Source organism: Giraffa tippelskirchi, chromosome 5 (genome assembly GCF_054371585.1).
Source record: "Giraffa tippelskirchi isolate mGirTip1 chromosome 5, T2T-mGirTip1v1.2.pri, whole genome shotgun sequence".
NCBI lineage: Eukaryota > Metazoa > Chordata > Mammalia > Artiodactyla > Giraffidae > Giraffa > Giraffa tippelskirchi.
In genome coordinates, this window is record NC_137279.1 from 16409767 (window position 1) to 16436020 (window position 26254).

The 26254-nt window shown below is 37.1% G+C and overlaps 1 protein-coding gene across 8 annotated transcripts in view; it reads right to left on the reverse strand.

Moving 5' to 3' along the window:
* Positions 1-26254, reverse strand: part of DHX9 (DExH-box helicase 9) — a 37957-nt gene that overhangs the window by 1564 nt on the left and 10139 nt on the right. For all 8 annotated transcript variants that reach the window (XM_081492533.1, XM_081492535.1, XM_081492538.1 and 5 more), the window contains 21 exons: positions 25886-25932; positions 24233-24369; positions 23631-23720; positions 23378-23539; positions 23153-23230; positions 22431-22622; positions 18463-18604; positions 17939-18021; positions 14078-14234; positions 11918-12018; positions 10362-10575; positions 10089-10183; positions 9727-9800; positions 8399-8551; positions 6519-6679; positions 5615-5726; positions 4882-5043; positions 4645-4772; positions 2660-2889; positions 2392-2507; positions 1322-1522 (listed from right to left, as the gene is read on the reverse strand). In XM_081492533.1, the coding sequence (XP_081348659.1) occupies positions 1322-1522; positions 2392-2507; positions 2660-2889; positions 4645-4772; positions 4882-5043; positions 5615-5726; positions 6519-6679; positions 8399-8551; positions 9727-9800; positions 10089-10183; positions 10362-10575; positions 11918-12018; positions 14078-14234; positions 17939-18021; positions 18463-18604; positions 22431-22622; positions 23153-23230; positions 23378-23539; positions 23631-23720; positions 24233-24369; positions 25886-25932 (2835 nt within the window). The remainder of the gene's footprint in view (positions 1-1321; positions 1523-2391; positions 2508-2659; positions 2890-4644; positions 4773-4881; positions 5044-5614; positions 5727-6518; positions 6680-8398; positions 8552-9726; positions 9801-10088; positions 10184-10361; positions 10576-11917; positions 12019-14077; positions 14235-17938; positions 18022-18462; positions 18605-22430; positions 22623-23152; positions 23231-23377; positions 23540-23630; positions 23721-24232; positions 24370-25885; positions 25933-26254) is intronic.

Here is a 26254-nt window from a genome sequence, read left to right on the forward strand (position 1 = left end):
TTCCCCTGACTGTAATTCAGACCACCATTTTATTCACACAACCTAACCTCTCATTTTTATCCCATCCGTACTAGTTCCTGGCCTTTTGTCCTTCACAGAGCAGCTTATATGTGAAACCTTCTTGATCATCACCCCTTCCTGACAAAAGTTATATCTCCTAAACATCTATGAGTACTGAATTTATATCATGTCTGGAACACGTATTTTCCTTCTTTCTTTCTGAAGATTCTTTCTCAATAATTCTGTACAACTGACCTGGTAGGCAGATCACAGTTATTTGAGAGCACCGTTTCAGGAGCTATCCTGTCTGAGAATCCAGCTCTACCATTCACTAGCTGGATGATCTTGGGTTTTAACTTCCCTGTGCTTAGTTTATTCATTTATATTAAAAGGGATAATGATCTACCTACATTACAGGTGGATTAAGTATTAAAACAAGTTAATATCAGAAAAGCACTCAGCACAGTGTGCCATGCCCTAAGTACGATTTTTGATTAATTCAAAGCAAAAGTTAACGCAGTTATAACCAAAATGGAATGCCAGAATCCATAAAGCACACAGCATTTCTGTATAGTAAGTTAACACTTTAAAACCAAATGCAGTTAAGTTATTTTTGATGGGGAGATTGAAAAATATTTTTGAATGACAAATTTTAATGACTGTATATTAGATACTATTATTGTAACACATTTTTGGGGTGTGACTTGTAGCTATGTTCTTGATCTAAAATGTCATAACACCTGCAACTGAATCACAAATGATTAAGCAAAAGTATGTGTGTAATATATATATCAAAGCAAATGTCACAAAGTGCTGACAATCAGTGAAACCCAAGCTAACAATGCTCACTGTACTACTGTTCTGCCTTTTCTACAAGTATCAAAAATTTTGAGAGTAAAAAGCAGAGGGCAAAGAAAATTTTTAAAGGTGAAAAAAAAATGAAGCAAACAAAACATTTTAAAGATTAAACTCTGATGCTTTTCATTTGAAGCAGCAGCAATTTAACCTCTCATCATTTTTCCTGTAGAGATGGCAAAGCAGTTCTGTGCGAAGAGGAATGTCTGGGTCTGTCACTTTTTTTCCTGTCATGGGACCGATCCGGGACTCTATATGTACTTCCAAGGTCTCTTTCTATTTCTAGCATGCACTGGTGTAACATATCATTAACACTCTTTTCTCTGAATGTGTTAACCAGAACTAAACTTCATTTATAATTTGTATAGAATTTTAACTTAAATAACAAGGCCTCCATAAACTAAACGTAGGAGTAAGATTACTGTCTCCTCTGCTTAGTTCAAAGAAAAGTTACTGTGGTACCCACCGTGTAGTGCCAATCATAAGGTTGATACCAGCAGCTGAGGGCCGAGAGATCTGGCGGATTGTGTTCAGCATACGTTCATTAACCGGATCCAACTGGCTGATGATACCAGGCTGTTTAGTTACTTCAACAACCAGAGCCTCCATGGCTGCTCGAAGAGCAGTGATACAGGCAGCAGCTTCATGAGATATTTGCAGTCTGATCCTAAATTAGGGAAAAATGATTAAAAACGAGAGGTGGTACACACAGAAAAAGACTATTATCTCCCAATTTCACCCATGGCAAATTCAACTTCTTTTCCAAGTACCAATACTTGCAAGAGTAACAAAAAGCTAAACGAACTTCTTCAATTTCACTGCTAGCTACTGGCAGCAGTTGTAAACCACAAAGTCTACCAAGCGAAATACTTAGCAATATAGATCACTTCAGCCTCCAGTAAAAGAATGAAATAAGAGACTCAGTTCTGTAAATTTTCATAAATATGACTGAGCCTACTAACCATTAAGTTCTGTTCAATTCTGCCAAGTGCTTACTACACAGACACCAGTCTCTAAGCAATATGAAGTGTACATAAAAAAGAGGCATCCAAATTCCAATTAGATTCTAACTCCTTAGTGTGGTTGGTATTTATGGCAGTGGATGGGACTCCAATGAATAATGCAGCAGTCCCTAAATTTTGGCACTAGGAATCGATTTTTGTGAAAGATACTTTTTCCACAGACCGGGGTGGTGGTGGGGATGGTTTGGGATGATTCAAGTGCATTACATTTACTGTGCATTGAATTTCTATTATTACTACATCAGCTCCACCTCAGATCATCAGGTATTAAATCCCAGAGGGTGGGCACCTCTGATCTAATGCATCTCCTTCTACAAATATCATCAATTTAAGACTTCACTATCAACTACGAACCATAAGCCTAAGATATACTACTCTCCAAGAAAAGACACTGTTATAAAACACATTGTTTATGTCATCAAATTTTGCCATATTTCACAAATAGATTAGCAGCTGAATTCCACTCCATTTCAATTCTAAGAATTCAGGTGAGACCACATCTGAAAATCCATACCAGTCATCTACAAGCACAAGCTGTCCATCAGACTGAACTTTCTTGGAGGCAAAGAGAAGCAGCTGCAAGGGGGTGACTAAGGTCATGCCTTTAGCAGAGATGGCCCGGGTTCGAATCTGAAGATAAAGAGGCAAGAGGAAAAAGTTGACATTCCAACTGTCAATCAACTACCATATAATAATGAACTAAAACTCATGTCCCCACTACACATTAATAAAAGTAATCTGGATTTTAAATGTAAAAGTTTTCTAAACTTCTCTTTTCTTACCTTTTCACCAAATACAAAAAAGGGAGATGGGTACTTCATGTCTTGGCTGCTAAAAGGACAATTAACAGATGACTTGTGGATAAGTGCATTACGCCCTTCAGTGGTGAGAATCTTTCTCTTTTCCTTATGGTAACACACATTGGGGTACACACCAAAGGCCAGGAGAGAGATAACAACATCCAGATTATTGTCTGGTCCAGTGTTAGTAAACACTTGTGTGAGTAAACACTCTGTTAAGAGGAAAGAGATTAAAAAAAAGAAAAAAAAATCATTATCTGGCTAACTCTCACATTGCATTTACCAAAACTAAATGACAGTTATAAGAATTAACTCTTCCCTCATTCTATCTTTTTTTCAAATAACCCATCTAACTGCCTCTGTTCACAGCATTCTTACACTCAGATTAATGCAAGGAGAAATTCTGCTGAGTCTTCACAATTTTAGTGAAATTAAAATACCTGTTTTCTTTTGTAGACACCACGTAAGCTTGAAGTACTTAAAAAAAAAAAAATGCCCCAATTAACCATCTCCTCTCAGATTAGAGCTAGACTGTATGACCAGTGTTCCACCTGCTGCTCTTAAAAAGCTGTTCCTTCTACAGAAGATGAAATGGTGACCCAGAGGAACACATTAGAAAAACGCTGATGTTTTCACCCAAACAATGCTTTATGCCCAGCCCATCACATGGAAAGTATGATGGTAAGAGTGTGGATAAACTTTGTTCCAAAAAGCCTGTATCCCAGTCTTATAAACCTCTGAACTGAATGAGTATGGACAAGTAATTTAAACCTCCATGCCAGCTGCCTCACCTGTAAAATGGGGGTCATATCTGCATATCAGGAATTTTGTAAAGAGTCTATCATACAACAATGTCCTATTTTCCTTGATTTTGATTTTAAAAAGTACAAATTTAGTCAGTTTACAACACTAGAAAAATGTTTAGTTATTTCGATATGGCCCAGAAGGTAGTCCTTCTGTCTCTCAATCAGCTGTTTCTGGTGTTTCAATTCTCAATGTTTCAGAATATTAACTGTCTCAATCTAGTTGGAGAAGTACAATAGTTCAAATTCACACAAGAAATGAACAGTTGGATTACTATTCCAATATCATGTATCAAAGTCCTCTATGATTAGCTGTCCATTAAAACCTTACTCAAAGCCAATTAAAATTTAACACAGTAGAGTTTACTTCACATCTAAGAATGGACAGATCGGCAAATTAATACATCACTTTACAAACCACTACCTGACACTAATTCAACAAAGTGCTCATTCTAGAAGTGCAAAAGGCTAAGCCTGTGTTTTTCACAAAGTAAATGGATTAGGAAAAAACACACCCTTCCATCTAAAAAAGACAGTAATGTATAACTGATTCACTTTGCTGTACAGCAGAACCTAACATAACACTGTTGGAGAAGGCAATGGCACCCCACTCCATACTCTTGCCTGGAAAATCCCATGGATGGAAGGGCCTGGTAGGCTGCAGTCCATGGGGTCGCGAAGAGTTGGACACGACTGAGCGACTTCCCTTTCACTTTTCACTTTCATGCACTAGAGAAGGAAATGGCAACCCACTCCAGTGTTCTTGCCTGGAGAATCCCAGGAACGGGGGAGCCTGGTGGGCTGCCGTCTATGGGGTTGCACAGAGTCGGACACGACTGAAGTGACTTAGCAGCAGCAACGTAACATTGTAAATCAACTATAATCCAATAAAAATAAAACAAAAAACCCTCCCAAAGTAGCACAATTCTCAAAACATCTATTAATCATCTTTGTATAAAATTGTAATTTGAACATTATAACCTTTTGCATCCTTAAAAAAAATTCAATTAATGTGAAAAACTGATTATCACCAGAGTTCAAAAAACTACAAAATAGCTAGGAATACAAAAAAAAGCAAAAGGCCTTACGCTTAAAGCTAAAATATACTGCACTGTCCATGTCCATGTGAATGTATAATATTACGGTTAGATATGAGAATCTTACCTTCTGGAAATCCAGAATTAATCAGAATCTCTTTGAGCTGAACTTTGGCTTCCCAGGTCATTCTTAGTGTTGCCATATTGAGTCTTTTGTGCTCACAAAAACGTATCTCTGCTTCTTCTCCACCCATTCTAAACAAGCAGGTTAAGAAGTTATGCTCAAAGCCTAAAGAACTAGATAGAGATTACAAACTAGACAGTTCATTCAAATCTTACAAATCTTTGTCTTTCAAGTCCATACCTAGCATCATCCCAAGCTTGGAATACTGATAAAAGGGCCACATGGTCAGAAAATCTGTTTCCAGCAAAATTTCGATGGATATAACCCAGTCGCTTTCCTTCACTGATGAAAGGCTCTGGAAAGCAGGTGGCAGCAGAGATGGTACAAATAGCATCTCCCACACTGAAAGAGACAGGAAAATTCAGTCTAAATCACATTCTTGCTCCAGCAACTTGGGCAGTATAGTCAATTGTGGGTCAGGGTATTTACTGGCTATCATATCGCTTTGTTAGTACTGAAATTGGTTTAAAAAAGAATTTTACAGCTGCTCTCCAGATACAAAAAGAAAAAAACATAATGAGCTCTGATGTTAATGGATGCTTATTTACCATAAATTGACCAAGTATTATATTTTCCTTTCCCATTCTCCCTCATCTTACTAAATCTCTTAATCTTCAAAACTTGTGAACCAAATATACCTGTTTTCCTAATCTTTCTCTTTCTTAGACAGCTAAAGGACTTGTCTTTTGATAAATCTGTGCTCTTCGTCTCAACAAGTTAGGCCCAGGTATCCGTCTACTATAATAGTCTCTTCTCATTTCATACTTTCCTTAGTATCTGAAGTATGCCACTTCTCTACTGAGGAATATTTATTTTCTTCTTCTATTTGGGCCATCCTGTTTTTACTGGGAGGGGGATAAAATTCTGAAAGAGTTTTACCATTTAACTGTACACAATAAAACAAAGCACTTACTAGAAAATACAGCCCATTATCATCATTTTGCCAAAACGAGGCTCAATGGGGAGTTTAGCCAGGATTCGTCCTAGAGGAGTCAACTCATCATTGGCATCTAATGCATCAAGCTCTGTGGGAAGAGATTTCTTTGTGAGCAGAAACAGTAACAAATACCCCTTCAACTCCAGCAAAGATGAAACTTATCTTTACAGGTTAAGGTTCAAATACTGACTGAAGTTTTCATCATTTGTCACATTTGTCAAGCCAACTGCCAGGCATCATGCCCATATCAACAATTCTCTTCACTCAAAAACAGAACAAAATTAACATGAGGAAAGCACTAGAATTAGGCCCTGTAGGCTGTAAAGCTGAGTATAGTCCACGAGAAGTCTGTAAGCACAGTATTAACTATAACAGGTGCATAAAACATGCTATAACAAGTCTGACACCATCTGTTAATAATTTTTAGAAAGAAATGAAATCTGGAGAATAAATTTCTGAAGTTCACATAGCAGATGAGCATGAGATTAAAAATTCAAATTGGCTCCAATGTTTTTATTTTTTTCCACTATACACTGCTTCTGTAAGTGTGATTAGAAAACACAGAGGTTCTAAGAGATGTACATAAAATGCTGTGGGCATCATGGATAATTCACTGTCTGATCTTAAATATTGGTGAAGAAATAACATCTACCTTTTCTCCATTTTTTTCCCCAAATGAGACTCACATTCCCCCTTTCTTACCTTATACTGCTCATTTTATATACTGATCATACTAAGTACATTAAACAACACTGGAAGTTTTACTATCGCAGTCCTGTGGACTGTATCCCCTTCTTGACTCCTTTGTGAAGTGTTATTTGTCAGGACAAGACAGATGGTATAATTCACATGAGTTAGGCAGATCTGTATTTGTGAGTACCTCTAAGTGTGTGCTCTGCTTCAATCACAGCATCCAAAGGCGGAGGTTCAATTGCCTTGGCCAGAAACTGGCCAATTCCTCCCAGACGCAGAAGTTTTATGCTCAAAGCAATTTCATGCAATGGTGTTCGGAACATCTCTGGTGTCATGTGGGTTTCAAGTCTAAGAGAAAATAAGCATAAAATAACCATCTTCTTTTGTGTACACATGTGTTTAATTAACAAAAACTTTGCAGAGAGTTAATCAGGCCCTTCCCTCATCCTTCCACAATTACCAAAGAACACTTACATTTACTACAAAGACTCTCTTGGATAAGATTTTCTAACCTTTTAAAAGTTTATTAATAAAAACTACTAAAAATAAATTACCAATAATAATAGTATTTACTGAGAGTTTACTGTGTGCCAAGCACTGTTCTCACCACTTCCCATTGCTGACATACTTAATTCTCAGACAAGTCCTATGGGGTTAGCATTATACTACCTTTCTAAGACACACAAAAGGGTAAGGAACTTACTCTCATTTTGTAGAATGGGGAAATAAAGGCCTCAATAGAGTGAATGTTTACGGTTATGTGATACATTAGATACAAATAATATTAAAATACAGGTCCCTACATTTCTAATTCAGGCTTATTCTACATAACTATTTGTAATGAAGATTCAGAGGGACCATCTGGAGGTGAATGCCTACACTGCTGGCAAGACTTGGATAAGCTTAAATCAGGTTTACATAAACGCATACAGCATACCTATACTTTATCTTACAGAAAAAAAGAACAAAAATCTCACATCTATTCATGCTGTTACTAGCTGTGAGCTGATTTTACTCGAAGATGTTTCTTCAGTTCAAGGGAGAATCCAACATTTAAAAAGAACTAAGTATCACGCTGCAGCCAGTTGCCTGCATTAATTTCTGATGCTCAAATAAACCTACATTTACAATTACTAGGGAGCCATGCTACCAGTATAAAAGCAAATCAAAGCTCTGATTTTTACTGTGTTATATACATCTAGACCTAAATTAGTCCTGTCCCACAATTCTTCGTTGTGGTAAATACACACACACCCCTAACTTACCTTTATTATCAACTTGTTAAAGCTAATGTACACCGCACTGATTTCCAGAAAACATACAACTAAATAGATATCTTAAGTCTATAATTCAGGGAGAGTACTTTTTTTTATTTAAAAAAATTGGGGGGTGGGGGGGTGCGGTGCTGGGAGGCACACAGGGAATAACAACTTTATTTGGAGAGCCAACAAACAGAAGATGGTGCACTCACGCCCCAGAGAAGTATTCTAAAGCAACTGGTCTCATCCACTAACATTCTCCAAAAGGCTTTGTGGTATAAATGGAAATGGACAAGGCATCAACAGACTTGGATTTCAGCACTGGAGAAGTCTGCTAAGCTCCTCAGGTTTTGGTTTCCTTAGGTGAACAATGCCCTCTGTCTCTCACACACATGAGGCAGATCATAAGACAGAGGTGATGTGCTGGGTGGTTGTGGGGTCTATGAACAAGTGTTATCATTTTAACATATTTTTTCAGAAAGCTAATCATTTCGTAAATATCAGTACTCCCTATGTGGTGCCAGAATAATGCACATATATCCTTTTTTTTTGGTAGGGAAAACACACCTTTTAAAAGGTTATCAACAAACAGTACACAAGTATCAAATATACCACTGTTGATAATTTCTAATTTCATCTCATTCTCACCATAATCTTATATCTAAGCTAAGCTTCCTGCAATGAACTTAACTGAAAGCACTATGTACTGAGTTCACTAAGTTATGTCAGGGCAGAGGTGTGGGGAGAGGCTGTGTGTGTAAAAAGGCTGAAAGAAAATCTTCCTTCTTCACTCAAGAATTGGTCTTACCTCTCAAAACGAGCTCGGCTACAGAGGTGAAAGCAGAATCCAGGGCGTACACGGCCAGCTCGTCCTTTCCGCTGCTCAAGGTTTGTTTTAGATGCCCACACTGTAGCATAATTGGTCATATTGTTGTGAGCAGTGAACAGCTTCACTTTTTGCCTAAATAGGAATGGGCGGTTAATTCTAAAACTCACGTTAATACATGGCTATTATATTTCCACTAAGTGGCAGGTGCTTTCCAGATAGTTAGGCCTACCTGCAATGTCCATCTGAGCAGCACCAAGAATTTGACTGCACTCTCTAAGCTGCCAAACTACTAAGAGGTGATATAATACACACGTGTCACTTGCCAGCTGGATGATCTTGGCCAAGTTACTAATCTTTCTGTGACTCATTTTCCTCATCTGAAAACGTGTATAATACTAGCACCTACCTCATAGTGCTTTTCTTTATAAACGTTATGTGAATTAACGAACATATAGCATTTAAACAGGATTTGGCACATATAGGTAACTAAGTAAGCCAATTCTATTCCAAAGTTTAGTGTAACTGTTAGGCAACCTATGATCTAAAGACTATGCGCTAAACCGGAATATGTAGTACTTCCAATGACCTCACGAAGCGTTGTCAGCAAGGTACTTTTGGAGCCCTGTAGCAAACTCAGAATTTATCAATGTCACACATAGGCAGCTGTCACTAAATGACTGAGGTTGGCACAAGAGAGCCACATTCTAGTCACCACTGCCTGGCATGGGCACTGGCAAATCTTTTTCAACTTCCAGGACAGGCTTAGGGACTATACAGAGAAGACAAGGAGCACAAGCTGGCTAAACAGAACTAAGCTTTGACGTTTCTGTCCTCTCTGTGTATTACTTTACCTATAACACAGTGCCTCCCTGGCTCTTTCCTAGGCCATTTCATACAAATACGAAGTCTTCATTCTTAAGTGAGTGTCCTCCAAGTAGTACATTTGTCACAACCTAAATACTGGAGATCTTTGCACACCGAACAGCACACTGTTGTACTGCCGTGGTCAATGGAAACAGCCAATGGCGTATGAGAAAAACACCAGCAGATAAAAATAGTGAGAAGCAGCCAGAAGCTAATGTTAAGCTCTGTCACTTTCCACCATAACGGATATGACGATCAACACTAAGAATCACTCAGTAGCCTGTAACTCAGTACATACAGATACAGCACAGTAATTTTGATGGTAAGAGAATAGGAAGAGTTTTAAAAATCAAGTGTTCTGATTCTGTTAACTGACTTTAGACATTACATAGAACTTTCTAAAGATTTCTATATCCCAGGCAATGGGTTCCTTGTGAACTTACTTGCAGGAGTCAATGACATAAACAACATCATTTATGGTAATGCTTGTCTCAGCAATATTTGTGGACAAAATAATCTGTGAAGAAATGATATTTAAAAAATTAAACTTAGGAAAATATTTTATTATGTACTCAAAAAGAATGATCTGACTATGCAGTAAGTGACAATAGAATTATAGAAGTTTTTTTTTTAAAAAAATCACTCAATGACTGAATAACTGGAAAAACCACTAAATCCATGAAGAAAAGACCTGTGCTTTTCTTCTTCAATTTAGATCACTTACAACTTTTTTAGATAGCACTTTAAAGGTCTGTATCATTTAGTATAATATCTAAGGCACTTGCAACCCTGTAATTCCTGTTACCTTGGTTACTCCACTTGGTACTGGATCAAATACTTTGCGCTGTTCCTCTCGTGGAATCTGAGAATGCAGAGGCAGAATCTGATACCGGTGGCTTCCTGTACAATATGGAAAAGTTCAGGTCTTAAAAGGGAGCCTATTTTAACTGCCTACATTATGCACTTTTTTAATAAAAATTTGATACATTAAACTTTGTTTTTATATACTGGCTAGGGCACAAGCAAAATCGTTCATTTTCCACTCTCAAGTAGTTGAGAATTCAAGGAAGACTCATACCAAAATGTGGATTCATCTCCAAATGCTTCTGCATAGTATAAATCAAATTCCAGCCAGGCAGAAAGACCAACACTGCTCCAGGAACATTAAGGGTCTCAATGTACAGAAGTAGAGCTTCAATGAGTTCAAAAGGAGTTTCCTTTTCATTCAGTTGAGCCATGCTTATCCTTGTTTCTGGACCATATTCATCACCACAGATCAGGTTGCAATTTGCCTGCAAAAAATAGGGAAACATATTTTGGACTGTCTCAATCACCACAGCTCACAATTAGATGTGTTCTCAATGTTCAAATGACACCTAAATATCCTTATGATCTCTAGCTGTTTAGTTGTATTTAGCATATAGAAGAAATTCAATTTTTAAAAATGCAAAATCACTGCATACTGGCTTATTGAATTTTTCTGACCAACATGTCCCACAGGACATGACTAAAATTCAAACACAAATTCATTTGACTGAAACTACTAAATGGCTCCTTCTACCAAGTTTCTCTGACTATAAACTTGGTTTTTCAAAAATATTTTCCCTACCTATTAATGAATTGCTTCTATGATCCTCTCTTTGTATCCATTACTGTATAATTACTTTATATATACACAATGCTTCTCTGTGTAATTTCCAGACTCATCTCACCCTAAATATTAAGTCCTTTAATTCTAAAATGAGTCCTGCAGACAGGATATTGGATCACCTTCATCTGAAATACTATGGTTGATATTTTCCAAAAAAGTGTGCCTGAGAAACAAAGATAACCCAAACCTTCAGTAATGAGAAACAAACTTATGATTCCCAACCCCCCATAAACTTTCTAATTCATCAGAAGATTTGAGAATGTAATTCACAATTCACTTATATCTTCAAATCGTCTGATTAAAAATATCAATCCTCAAAAAAAAACCCTGAGGTTATGTTATTATATCCTACATTGTTGGCTGCCTTGTAGTCTTCATTCTGGTCACATTTCCAGACTCCAGACGCATTTTAAAATATTACCGGTCCAACTCTTAAGCACTATGAAATAAGTGTCAACTTTTCTTTCCTGTTTCTTCTTAGGAAATCCCTCATATCCCCCACTTTAATACTCTCTCCACGTGCTGATGTCATCACCACATAGTCTATGTAACCAAGGACTACAACTGCTGCTTCTTAAAACACCGTACAGTAAAGGTTAAGGTTAAGATATCCTGGAGATCTTCTTAAAATGTGTATTCTGACTCAGTACATCTGGGATGGGGAACACGATTATACCTATCAGTTTTCCAGATGCTATGGCTCATGGAAAACAGAGCAGCAAAGTCATACAAAATAGAGTTACTAAATATACTCTTTCCATTTTTTAAAAAACCTTTATGCCAGAGATAAAACTCGTATGAAAAAAACTTTTCACCGAATATGGAATTTTTTGGAGTAAAATACATGAGCGAATTCCAAGATAGACATTATAGTCAACTTTAGAGGTTTTCTGTAATGCTAACTCATTGTATCTTTTTACTGAAATCATTCTCTGTAATAAAAATTTTGCCCACAACGAAAATTCTTCATAAAATTCACTTACATCATCATCCTCACCACCGTCATCGTCCTTATCCTTCTTCTTCTTGTCCTTTGGTGGAGGAACAAAGTGGGTCATCTGAATACAATCTTCCAAAAAGTATTCTGCCAGGACAATACAGTCGGGTAAGTAATCGCTAGCAATTTTCAGAATAGAGCAGTCTTTAAAACTCATCCTCTAATTCACAATTCAAAATTACTTTCTTGCCCTTCAATCTGATTCTTCACAACTGCCAAGGAATTTCAGGGGCAAAAACCTGTTTTCCCAACCAAACTCAGTGTTCCCATTTCTTAAACCTTGAAGGAGGGTGAAGTATCTCTTATACATACACGTTCCCACAAAGCCAGTCAGGGTATCCACTAACATTCAGAAACTGCATATGGTGCTCTATGCTGTATACGCCCGTGGTGTGTTACATGAGGACAGAAATTAATAATAAACCATAGTCCATCCTTATAAAATGGGTTCCTTTCAGTTACTACTCAGAAGGACCTCAGTGCAAAGGCTGGAACATCTACTGATCATTTATGCTCCTGAGGTTCTTTGAAGCATTCCAGAAGTGTTTCGGAAATGTCTCATCCTCTAAACACTTCCCCTCTACACCAAAGAGCCCGAGTACCATTCTCATCACATTATATCAAAAGTACGTATCAACATGACTCATCACTGGCGATATTAACTTGATCACGGTGAGGCAGTGTTTGCCAAGTTCCTTGTTTCCCCATTTCCCTACGCTGCTCTTTGGAAGTAAGTCATTAAGCAGAGCACACTGAAGATATAAAGAGTTTGAGAGTCACTTTTTTGAGTAAGAGAGTATCTACATAATTTTTTCTGTAATTCTTCATACGAGAGCTGTGTCTTTATTACCCACGTATTTATTCAATCACTGCGTAAGTTAATCAGTTCAGTTGCTCAGTCGTGTCCAAATCTTTGCGACCCCATGGATACCTATTTTATACTTCAGGTTATAATCCAATATTATGTTTTTTATTTTTTTTTCCAACTATTCCATTTTTGGCCACTGAGAGCTTTCAGGTTGACTCCTATGTCCCTCTGACTCCTTCACTGTTTTTAAGCACTTCCTTACTTTCTCGTACTACAAGGATGTTTCAGGTTCATCTTGTGTATTCCCTGCCTCAGAATCAGTTTTCTTTAAGGACATCTGGTCCCTTTATAATTGGAGAATGGTATTGGAAACAAGATCTGGGTGTCATACTAGAAGGTCATTACTTCTAGGCGTATTCGGCAGACAAAGCTAGGAAATATATGTATACAAATTCATGGATCCAGATTTGTCTGCATTTATCTACTTCTATTAAAACATGAGTTCTTACAGATGTCTACAACTGTAATCCAATACCAGAGGGTTTATTCAAGTCTTCCCTCATACTTACCTATATAGCCTCTCACTGCAGCAGTTAACCTGGTTCTCACCATCTGCCATCCATTTACTTATTTTCTGAATCCCAGGATGCATGCAAAGCCATTTGGGAATTACTAACCTGTACCCTCATGATATATATGAGAGGACTGACTTTCATTTCATAGCTACTCTTACCTTTTGAATTTCAAAAGTTAGCATCTTGACACAGCTATTCATCATTCCACACTGAAAACTTTTTAGCTTATTTTCATGTCCTCAAATTAGACTGTGCCAAATAATTCATTTTTAAAACCAAGCTACTAGATGACTATCGTAGAAAATGGTGATGATAAAAATCTTCCAAATAAAGAAGTTCTTAGCAATCAGAAATGCATGAACTTGACAAACATTCACGTTAACCTCATTTCAAAATCTGCCTGCTCCGGCTCTACAAAAGATTGATTCTCTAGTTAATTTGGCCCTGGTAGCTTAAACTTTTAACAGTATTTTCCATGAATATATATAGGCCACAGTAATTTACATTTGACTGTACAGAACCTTAAAAGTTTAGCTGTAAGTAAAGGACAGACAATTTACTGGATACCTAAACTCCTCAAGTTGTGATCATTCACTACTGCTTGACTAAAACCCCAAGAATGTTATGACGTATTGGATACCCTAATTTAGACTTTATTTTAAATATCCTTGAGATTATTACTCTAATCTCTAGGCTTAAGGAAAGCTACACACTACTGCACAAAAAAATGTTCACCCTCCCACTCTAATCCCACAATATTTACCTTGAACTGGGAAAGTCCTCCCATAAACTTCAATGATTGGGCAATTGAAGAAATATTCACAGAACATGCTAGTATCAATAGTAGCAGACATGAGAACAATGCGAACTTCAGGATAAGCCTGAACCACATCACGCAGCACTACCAAAAGGAAGTCAGTCTATTAAAACATAAACACAAATGGAAAAACAAATGAATTAAGAAGTCCTTGCTCTTGAGATACACCTAAAAAGACTTCTGAGTTATATAAGCACAAGACATCGTGAAATCGGGTTTTTTAGGTGGCTTGTAAGATGAAGGATTACAGTGGGATGCAGTAACAGTACTTTTAACAGCTGTAGCCTATTCGTTGTGGGGATTCGAAATGAGTGCTATCAGGGTACGGGAAGAGAGAAGAAAAAAATTTAATGAGAGGAAATTTTCAATGAAATTTACATTTTCAGTTGCACAAACTTGAACTAGAGAAAGGGGGAAAGTCACGATGAGCCTATAATCAGTTTTCCAATCACCTGTAAACCTAATCTTAAAAATGTTGACAAGGTTGTACTTAGTCCATTTAAACAAATAATGACCAAGGCACTTATTATTTAATAATGTAGTTTCCATCAACCTACCAAACAACATGAAAGTTGGATCTCTGACAAAACTTTTCTCTGGCAATATGGTCTTCAAGTCCATCAGATGGACTTGAATGATGTCCAGAATCTTTCTGAATCTTTTATTATTCCTTTTCATATACCTTTCCTCTTATCTATATGTGTATCTAAATACATATACACAGACATATATATGCATGAATAATTTAAAAAATTTACCTATTCTTAACTTTATGAGAAGGTACGATATTCTATGTCATCTTTTGGGATTTCCTTTTTCACACACTATAGCACTGCTAAGATTCACCCATGTGTGTTACCAGTCTGACAAAACTATTTAAATATCACAATGTGTGTATATACCCGTTAATTCACCATAAGATTTCTGGGGATACCCTCTGTAGGTATCTATGTTGTTTTCAGGATCTTAATCTTCCAAACATTCGCCACTCTGACCATTCTTGTGCATACCTCCTGTGGTACATATCCAAGTTTCCATGAGCAAGTGTAGGTATGGAACTGTACTCAGAGGGTGTGAAATGTTGAACTTTGGGAGATAATGCTCAACTATTTTCCTAAGGCATTTCACCAGTTCATAAACCACCAGGAACAATGGATAAGAGATCCTGATGACGTTTATATTCTTCAATACTTGGCATCATCACTTGTATTTTATTAATCAAATGGACGTGAAGGAGAAGTATCTTATGGTCTTAGTCTGTACTCTCCTAATCACCAATGAGACGCAACATCACATCATGTCTACTAGCCAAATGTAACTCCTCTTTCAAATTTCTCTACTGAGCCATCTGTACTTTTCTTACTAATTTGCAGGAGGTGTTTATGTATTACTAATCCTTTATTGGCTATATTGCAATCTTCAAGCTTGTGGTTTTCCTTAAAGTATCTTTTGAATGAATACCTGATCTTAATTTAGATGAACACATCAGTCTTGTTTCATGGCTAATGCATTTCATGTTTTAAGAAATGCTTCTAGAAGGACTGGGACTACTGTTGCCCCAGAGAGTTGTGGCTACTGAGGATATGAAATGTGCCCGATCTAAACTAAGATGTGCTTTAAGAGCAAAATACACAGATTTTTGAGGACCTAACATGAAAAAGAAAATGCAAAAAACCTTGATATATTTTTTATATTGACCACATGATGAAAATTTTAGATATACTAAGTTCATTTTACATTTCTCTTCACCTTTTAAAATATGAGGATAGAAAATCAAAAATCACATGTGTGGGCCACATTATATTCTTACTGGGTACTGCTGTTTAGATGTCTATTTACATATTCTAGCTTAGTTTTAAAACTGCTTTGGCACTTAGATGCTTATCTACCTGTAGGTGATCTTTATATTTGGTTATGAGGTAAGGACCGAAAACTATTCGAGTATTTCCTTATAGATGACCATTTGTTTCCAGCTCCATTCCTTGAATGGTCCATTCCCTTTCCCACTGATCTGACGTGGCATCTATCACTCATTCTACTACACCAAAGCCACACACAACACGATCTGTTTCTATACTCTGTATTACTCCGTCAAACCGTCATCCCACGTGCCACACTATCTCAATTATTAGAGCTTCAAATTAAGTCCCAACATCCGTAAAGCAAGAGCCTTCATTGTGCCCTTCTATAGGAGTCCTGGTTATTTTTGGCCATAAATCTTCCCTATTTACAATCATCCCATTTAAAAAAAACCTACTGGGAATATGATTACAATTACATTCAAATGTGGATCAACTTCAGATGAACTGACGTTAAGTCCTTCTAGCCATAAATACAACCTGCTCTTTTCTGGTATTTTGTTATGAAGTTTTATTTTTCCTATAGAGGTTCTGCATGTCTTTTTGTTGGAGTCAGTCTTGGGTGTCTGACATTCTGATTAGTGGTATCTTTTTAGTTGTTTTCTAGCTGTTGGTAATGTATACAATGCAACTGACTTTTGTATATTAACTTTTTATCCAGCCACATTGCTCAATGTTTCTAATAATTGGTCTTTTAAGTTCTTTGGAGTTTTCCCTCTTCAAGTGACAAGTTTAGATTAGGTTCATCTGAAAGAGAACATAAGTTTCTGCCAAGTTGTTTTTCCATTTTTACTGAATGAACAATACATTAATATAGACTTGACAAGCTTTCAAGAAAAGCTAACCAAAACCACTTATTTTGGGGGAAATTAGTAACAATGATCCATAATGTTTCTAGTATGATCTGGAATAACTTAAACTTGAAGAACATTCGTGTGTTACCTATTAGTAAAGATAATATTGAAACATTTAGTTTTGATTAGAGGGGGGGAACCCTGCATTTTCAAAGGATTTTGAATGACAAAAGCAGCAAATATGTTATCCAACCAAACGGCTAGATTTGTATTTAAAAAGGTCATCCAGGCAAACTTTTTACTTGTTGTAGCACAACCATAGATATAAAAATTTCGGTAAAACAAATTTGATTAACAACAATGGCAATGGAAGGATTTGCTAAGAAGGAGGAGCGCCAATGAATGTTTTAAGTTAACAGCAGTTTGACAATAGTTTGAATGACTTACTGTCCATCCACTAACATCTTTGTTTGGATAGGTTAAAACAGTGCCATAGAAAAGAGTCCCTGCTTTATGGGATCAATCTTTGAATTATGTAACTGCATAAAAATTTAATTCTATACAAGTTTTATAAGAACCAAGAGGATTGGGTGTGAAAAATAATTCCAGTTTTTCTCTTAATTCTGGTATTATTATCATCAAAAAAGACTACAACTACAAACATCCAAAAAACACTGTTAACTATATTAAATTTCAAAATTCCCTAGTGGTGCACCAGTTAGGACTCAGCACTATCACTGCTATGGGGATGGGTTCAATGCTGGTCAGAGAACTAAGATGCTGCCAGCCACATGGCCAAAAGAAAAAAAAAAATAAAATTTATCACAAATTTTCAATTCAAAGAAAAACTGATCATTAAAATTCCATCAGATATTCAGTGATAAATCACTTCAGTCGCTGAATTATGCTATAGCTTAATGATCACTGAAATTATACTTACTTTACAATAAGAGGTCTTTACTTTTACAGCTCTGCTTTAACAAAAAAAGGGTTTAATGACTTTGCTAAAATAGAATGGCCAATATCTTAGTGACTAAAGTACCTAATTTTGTCAGAAGTTGTAAGCTATGGGAAAATGGAAATAAAGATATTCTACTTTCATCTCTTTCTATTCATAGTTATCAGTACCTTACTATAATTCTCAAGTTACTTACATTTATGTCTCTTTCATGTATTTCATCTACAATTACATGACTGATTCCTCGAATACCTGCTTCTAATTTTCTTAGGAGTACACCTTGAAAAGAAAATCAGAGTAAACACTGGAGATGAGCTTCTGTTAAAGTAGGGAGGTACAGAAAAGTGCAAAGAAACAAAATTTCCAGACAATCATCCATGCTTCAACTACTATAACCCCAGCATTTTAGAAAAGAAACAATCACTGGTATAGATTATTTAAAAAGTGATTTGTACTCTCAAACACAATTGTCTAATGAAGAGTATGAAAAAGATGTTACTCTCGTAACCTAAGTTGATTTCATTTGCTCTGTGCTACAACAACCAGAAGTATATCATACTCTCTAAGAGGAAAACTGCCAAAAGTTCTGTTTAAACAAGAATTCTGAGACTGGGCTCTTGATTTATCATTTCCAGTCATTCTGTGCTGTTATCAAGTTTTCTTCACAAACAATACAATGTACACCCCAAGTGAAAGGCAAAAATAAAACACGCTACTGACCTACAGTACAAAACATTATACTCGCATGAGGGCGAGGAAGTATGGACTCAAATCGAACGCTATAGCCACAGCTTTTTCCAGGCTCTTCTCCTCTCTCATATGCAACTCGTTCTGCCACAGAAACTGCACTGATTCTCCTGGGCTGAGACAAACAAATAAAAAAAGTGATTTAAATGCTACAAAATTAGTTACACTTATTAGGGTTATTAAATTACTGTAATAAACCTGACCCACTGCCAGCTCAGTAATCAACAGAAAGAATAATAGTGATATATTTAGAAAGTTCCAAAATTAAAAAAAATTTTAATTCTATGGCAGACATGTTTAAAATGCTATTTTCAAAGTGATTCCAAAGTTTTTATAGAAAATAAAATTTCTTCACCACTGGCCCTAACTCTTAATGGTATCAAGTGATCTTTCAATAGGGAAACTGATCACACGTGGTAGAGAGCTTGTTCTTATAATCGCCTTCCACAGTGAAGGCATACCTTTAAAGAACTATTTAACTGAGATGTACGAGTTATGAGGAACGTGAACAATCTCCTCCTTTGCTGTTATCTACCATTCACCCACTTACTAATTCATAACATAAGCAGTCATAGCATATTAGTATCAGGTGCCACAGAAGGTGCTAAACAAACAGAAAAAGATAAAAAAACCCCAACCAAACAAACTGCCCCCTCCCCAACCACAATGAAATCACTCCTAGTTTTGATGAGCTTATGTAGCTGGGAAAACTGAATGTACATTAACTGTTTCCTACAATGTAGGAATAAACAGGCTGAATCATAAGGACGATGCTATGGGTTAATGTTTTAAGTGTTGGGCCTTGACTTTTCTGAAAACTTCCAAAGATTTCCCTATCATCCAAGTATACAAAACAGCATTAGACTTGGCAGATACTATGGCTAATATGATATCCTCTGAGTATAGCTACAAAGGTACATGTAGATTTAGACTAAATGTTTTCAGGTTGCCTTGGAATCAGAAGACACAGGCTACACCTCCACACAACTGGAAATTTTCAAGCAGAAGTTAGGTGACCATCTATTATCAATACTCCACCCTGAGAAGGAAGATGGAGTAAGTCTCTGAACCATTTTTCAACTCTGTAAGTTTACTACTTTAAGAAGGATATAACAATAAAGGAAACTAGTGAATAACTGAAAACTGTTTTATATGCAAAGAAACAGAATAACCCTCAATCCACCAATCCACACCAGCTTCCTTGCTTTTATATTTGTTACAGCCTACTTATAGGAATCTGTGCATTTTACAGATGAAGCCCACTGGAACTGTCCAAGTTATTTGGGAGGGGGCACAAGTTAGTGAGCAAATCATACAAAGCTGAAGACCATAATACAGAAATTATTCTGTCTAGAACAAACAAGCCATTTCTGTCTGGAACAACTTGGATTTGGTAAGTCAGACAGGAGGTGAAAAAAATCACTTCCTACTCAGGCAGGAGTTAAGTTTTTTCCTACTCATGACATGCAAACAACTTCTGAGTGAAAATATAGGTGTTCAGCTCGTTTGTTGGAGTCTGCATTTTTGTCTATATTGCTGAATTGTTCTGAGGGTAAAAATGGAGAGTGGTAGTACAGGGAGGGCAGAACAGAACTCAAATGTTCTGTAAAACAGCACCCTCCTGAACACCATGTCTCCTGAAAGGTAAGCATTAAAAGGAAGGGTACTTTACTGATAGGTGTAGTTGGGAGTTAGAATGTCTCTTGTGAGGCAAAGAAATCATAGCTAGTTTGGGGAGTGAGAAGGACAATCAAGGAACAGTTTGAGAAGAAAAAAGCTAAGGGTCCTATCCCAGAAAAATGGACACTTATTCTATCTTTTCAAGCTTACGATATCATCAATTTTAAATGCATTCCTTTGGTCAACATGTTTAGATCCTCCCCAAACCCAACTCTCCTATAAAATATACAGGACAATTTTAAGACATATATTCATTTCAGACACATTAACAGCATGGTTTGCACATGTCCACATAAATGTATATGCACAATTTTTTTTTTTGGGGGGGGTGCTATTTCAACGTTCAAGATGCTCCCCTGAGTATCAATTATACTTTCCAGGTTAAGAATCCCTAGGTCAACCCTAGTCAGCCTAGGAGGTGGTATCTGGCTACCTGCAATGCTCTCCTTCCAAATGCCAGAAGTACAGGGTTACAGCTGACAGGAACCGCTTTACCTAAGAAAATTTGGAAGGGTAATTAGCTCTTCCCTAACAGTGGGACAGACTTGCCAGCATTGCTTATAGCTAAGGTAACAGAATGTAGCAGTCAAAACGGGGAATACTGAAGGCAGACTGGTTGTGAATACTAGTTTCAACCACTTCCTGTGTTAATCCTGGGCAAGTTTTAAATCTCTTTGTGCCTCAAGTTACTGAAAGAAAAATACTAAATGATACAGAACTTACATCTTAAGAGTCATAAACTGTAAATGAGCCAAAAATATCAACTGTTTAAAATAGAACCCAGCATATAAGCATTCTGCTAAAGTCAACCATTTATCTGTTTTTCTATCTTGTCTACTCTTGTTCTGATTGTTTTTATTGAACCTCAAGGTGATAAGATAAAGAGAACCAAGGTTTGGATGTAAACTTAAGGACAAAGTACTCTCATTTTTATCTTATTTTAGGCCCAAAGAAATGGGAATACCAGACCACCTGACCTGCCTCTTGAGAAATCTGTATGCAGGTCAGGAAGCAACAGCTGGAACTAGACATGGAACAACAGACTGGTTCCAAATCGGGAAAGGAGTACGTCAAGGCTGTATATTGTCACCCTGCTTATTTAACTTATATGCAAAGTACATCAGAGAAACTCTGGGCTGGATGAAGCAAAAGCTGGAATCAAGATTGCAGGGAGAAGTATCAATAACCTCAGATATGCAGATGACACCACCCTTATGGCAGAAAGTGAAGAAGAACTAAAGAGCCTCTTGATGAAAGTGAAAGAGGAGAGTGAAAAAGTTGACTTAAAACTCAACATTCAGAACATGAAGATCATGGCATCTGGTCTCATCACTTCATGGCAGAGATGGGGAAGCAGTCTAAATACTGACAGACTTCAGGTTTTTGGACTCCAAAGTCACTGAAGGTGGTGACTGCAGCCATAAAATTAAAAGACGCTTGCTCTTTGGGAAAAAAGTGATGACCAACCTAGACAGCATATTAACAAGCAGAGACAATACTTTGCCAACAAAGGTCCATCTAGTCAAAGCTATGGTTTTTCCAGTAGTCATGTATGGATGTGAGAGTTGGACTATCAAGAAAGCTGAGCGCTGAAGAATTGATGCTTTTGAACTGTAGTGTTGGAGAAGACTTTTCAGAGTCCCCTGAACTGCACAGAGATCCAACCAGTTCATCCTAAAGGAGATCAGTCCTGAATACTGATTGGAAGGACTGATGCTGAAGCTGAAACTCCAATACTTTGGCCACCTGATGCGAAGAACTGACTCATTTGAGAAGACCATGATGCTGGGAAAGATTGAAGGCGGGAGGAGAAGGGGGTGACAGAGGATGAGCTGGTTGGATGGCATCACTGACTCAATGGACATGAGTTTTGAGTAAACTCCAGTTCGTGATGGACAAAGAGGCCTGGCGTGCTGCAGTCCATGGGGTTGCAAAGAGTCAGACACTACTGAGAGACTGAACTGAACTGAGGCTCAAAGACTCCCTCCTCAAGCCCAGACAGAAAGAATCTACCATATGGTTCAGTTTACCTTATCAGCGAAAGATACCTGAGATTAACACAAAACTTAAATTCTTTTCATGCCTTTTCTTTTTTCTGTTTTTAACTTAAAGGGGCCTAATGCTCTACCACTTTCAGAATTTTATGTCACTACACAGGGAAGCTGATCAAAGAATTAGGAACGCTCTGGCTTCTAGATGTTTCCACCTCTCAAACACTATTCACAACAGGCACATGCCTCATAAACTGGCTTGTTACTTACCTGAGTTACTACAATGTTACACTCAGCTGCTCGGTCATTCTGGATACAGTCATCTAGAATAAACTGGGGAACCTGTGTGGTTTTACCACATCCAGTAGCACCTCGAATAATGACAACTGGATTCTGACTAATTGCTTCCAGGATTTCACTTTCAAATTTCTTCACAGGCAGTAACTCTCTCTCCTGTAAGACCTGTATTAGAAAAGTTACACTTCACATGTCCACCAACATACATATTAGAAGCAACTATTTTAATTCTAAAAAAACCCCACCATCTCTAGGAAAAGTTACTCCTTCCCACTGGCTTAATACTCTCAGAAAATACTTTTTCATAAAAGAATATATATACATATACACACACACCTCTAATTGAACAGCCTCTTTCCATTAAATTTCTGAAAAAAATCTATCTTTTGGCCTTCTCCACATCCTTATTTTCCTCATTTTTATCCTGGACATTACATATACATTCCCTTTCTTCTAACATTTTAAGTTGCTTTATTCAGAAAATACCAACACACACACACGAAAAATTATTATACTGCATCTCTTCATTTACATTAAGAATCACCGACCCTTAACTCACTACTACTATCCTCAGAGGTAACTAGGATTAGCAGTTAGATTAGTATCTTTGATTTGCCTTCCTAGGAAGGGCAAAAATATATTATTCACTGTTTTGAAGCTCTTAAGCATCATATGTTTAAATACTTCAGACTTACAGCTTGCAAATCACGATCCTGTTCCAGCTGATACATTAATTCATTCTTGAGGTCCATGCTAATTTGTTCGGGAGTAGCCTGTAAAATGGGAAAGCAAGAGTCACACAAATGCGTAATTCAGCTTCAAAATAAGCTGAATTCATTTCTTTAAAACTAGACATCCTAATGAAATATGTTCAAAAGTAAAACACAGAAGTCTGATCTCAACAACAGTGTTGCACTCACATAAGCCAGAGGACCCTCATCAATGTTGCTGCTAGTCCAAGGATTCCAGTTGGACTGTGGCGGTGACCAAGGGACCACACCCACTGGGTTCTGCCGCTGAGATGGCTCAAACTGAGCCAGTTTGCCAAGGTTGAGTGCAACAGGCACAGAGGGATCTTCAGGCTATTAAAACAAACAAAGCCAAAAATACCAGTTGCTTGTCTGACTTTGAAGGTCAATACAAAGGTGAAGAACTAAGTAGCTGTATGCTTACTAGGGGCACGATCTCAAGATTTAACTCTTGAACAATGTTCTGCAGCTGATGCTCCAAATCTTGAGAAAGGTTCACTTTGTAAGGCTCCACCTACAGAAAAGGGAGAGTCATCAGAATTGTGTAACATACATACAGACACTACTAGAACCTACTAAGGGAGGATTAAGAGTATGGAGTTGATACTAGGCCTACAATAGACTTAAAGCCAACAAGAAGTCAGTTCCTTGGTGAAAGAATTACTTTAATGCTGAGTAGTAAGGCCATTTCCATTTCTTGAGGCAAGAGTCCTAAAATGATCAAACATCTTTAGCCAAATACTAAACGGAAGCTAAACTGAATCTCACGGGCTTCCCTGGTGGCTCAGCTGTAAAGAATCTACCTGCCAATGCAGGAGACCAGGGTTTGATCTCTGGGTCGGGAAGATCCCCTAGAGAAGGAAATGGCAACCCACTCCAGTATTCTTTCCTGGGAAATCCCATGGACAGACAAGCCCAACGGGCTACAATCCATGGGGTCACAAAGAGTTGGACAAGACTTCGTGACTAAACAACAACAAAACTGAATCTCATATTATCTCTGGGCTACTAAGTCTAAAGACTCACTGTCTCTCCTTCTTTCTTCTTTGTAAGTCCAGAGTAAGGTTCGATCACTCCAAGGTGGTAGAGTTGTCTGACAAGTGACAGCGCACAGGACTGTGCTGCCAATTTTTTATTTGATCCATGTTCGCGTGCAAAAATCCCTATAATTCAAGTTCAAAATTACCAAAGAGAAAAGGATAAATTGTCTAAGTAAAGAAACATCTCATCATAAGCAACTAGGAGGTTAGGTACAAAAGCTGACCTAAAATACAGAGTATGAGTTCTAAGCTCCTTTTCATTCTAACTGCTAACTCAAACAAATACCGTTAATAGCTTATCAACTAAATAACTGACCATCTTGGTTACAGGCACACACTAAGACACATACCACATACAAATCTTTACATTAAAAGCAAATAAACTATTTCAACGAAGCTGTCATTATTAACATCATATAGCATTAAAACAGGAAGAGTTTAACTTCTGAAGAATAAAGGATCAAAAAGCAAATCAAAGGAATGAAAATGGGTCCAAAGTGCCTAGACCAGGAGTCAAGTAATCTTCTACTAAGGGTCTAAAAATACTTCAGGCTTTAAGGCCACACAGTCTCTGTCACACTCAGTTCTGTCTCTCAAGAGTGAAACCATTCACTAAGGACACTTCAACCAGAGTTTGACTATGGGCCCAGGAACCAGAAATGTTATCATGTTTTTAAAGAGTTCATAAACGTAAGACAGAAATAATAATGTGTCATATATGTGACCCAGCAAGCTTAAAATATTTATCTGGACTTCTATAGAAGTTTGCTATTCCCTGATGTAAACGAATGACTGTAGCTATGTTCCAAAAAGCTTAAAACTCCTATCCACTCAAAGTAATTTATTCTTATAAAAGTCTAGGATTAAAAAAATTCAACATCATCTCCTAGTGCTTCTTTCAAAGACTTGATTTTAAGACTTTTGATATACTACATTTAAGTCATGAGGGGTAGCTGTATAATTCTCAAGCTGGAAAGAATCTATACCCACACTTCCCTCAACTTGTAGTGAGGTTAACTGAGTCCCAGCAACGTAGGTATGATTTAGTTGAAATCACAAAACTTGTTAGTGACAAAATCAGGTACACAGAGCTATTCTTTACTTTCAAGCATGACTGACACACTAAAATTAGCCTGCTTTTAAACTAAGAATAAAGAATACATGTATATGTTTGTCTTTTTACTTCCTTTATGAATAACCCCAGTCTGTTCCTTAGATGCCTCCTCAAGGGTACCTTTCTCACCTTTCTTTCTTGACTCTATGACTCTTAAATGCTCACATTCACCTTTAGACCTCCAATCTTATCATCTGATTAACTGCTTTCTAAATGTCACTGAGTTAAGTTTTACCTGAAGGAGCTGTATCTTTTCTGTATCAATGGGAAGATTAATTCTTTGACACTGGCAGATTCCTCAGCAGCCTACCCCCTCTTACCCTTTGAAATACAATACTAGCACAATCTTTCTTTTCACACGTAAAATTGGGAAACTGGGCCTGCTAATTACTATTCTAAAACACCCTAAATGGTACCTTATAGCATGGACTCTATCAAATTAATAATATATGTGGCTCAAGACTTTAGAATGAATACTACTACGCTATACAAGACTCAGAATATCAGGAAAGCAATAACACTTACTTCTGCCTATCTGCTTGATATAAATGGTCATTTCTGCAATAAAGCTCCTGTAACAACATATACAAACAAGGTTAGAAATTTCACCATTAGCAATTATTAAATCCAGGATTCTTAAATCAGGCTTTCCAACTGCTTAGGCAAATCAAAGCAAAAAACCACTGTAAACATTTCTGTTCACTCCTAGAACAAATGAAGTACATAAACGTCAAATAATGTACAACACGGCATGAGACAGCTGTAATCAAAGTTGATGAGCCAACTGTTCATGGAAAGAAAATGTTAGGAGTTTTGATTCCATATTTACTTACTTTAAACTGTATTTCAAAGGCTGCAGTCTGAATAGCTAGAAAACATTCAGTGAAAAGGAAT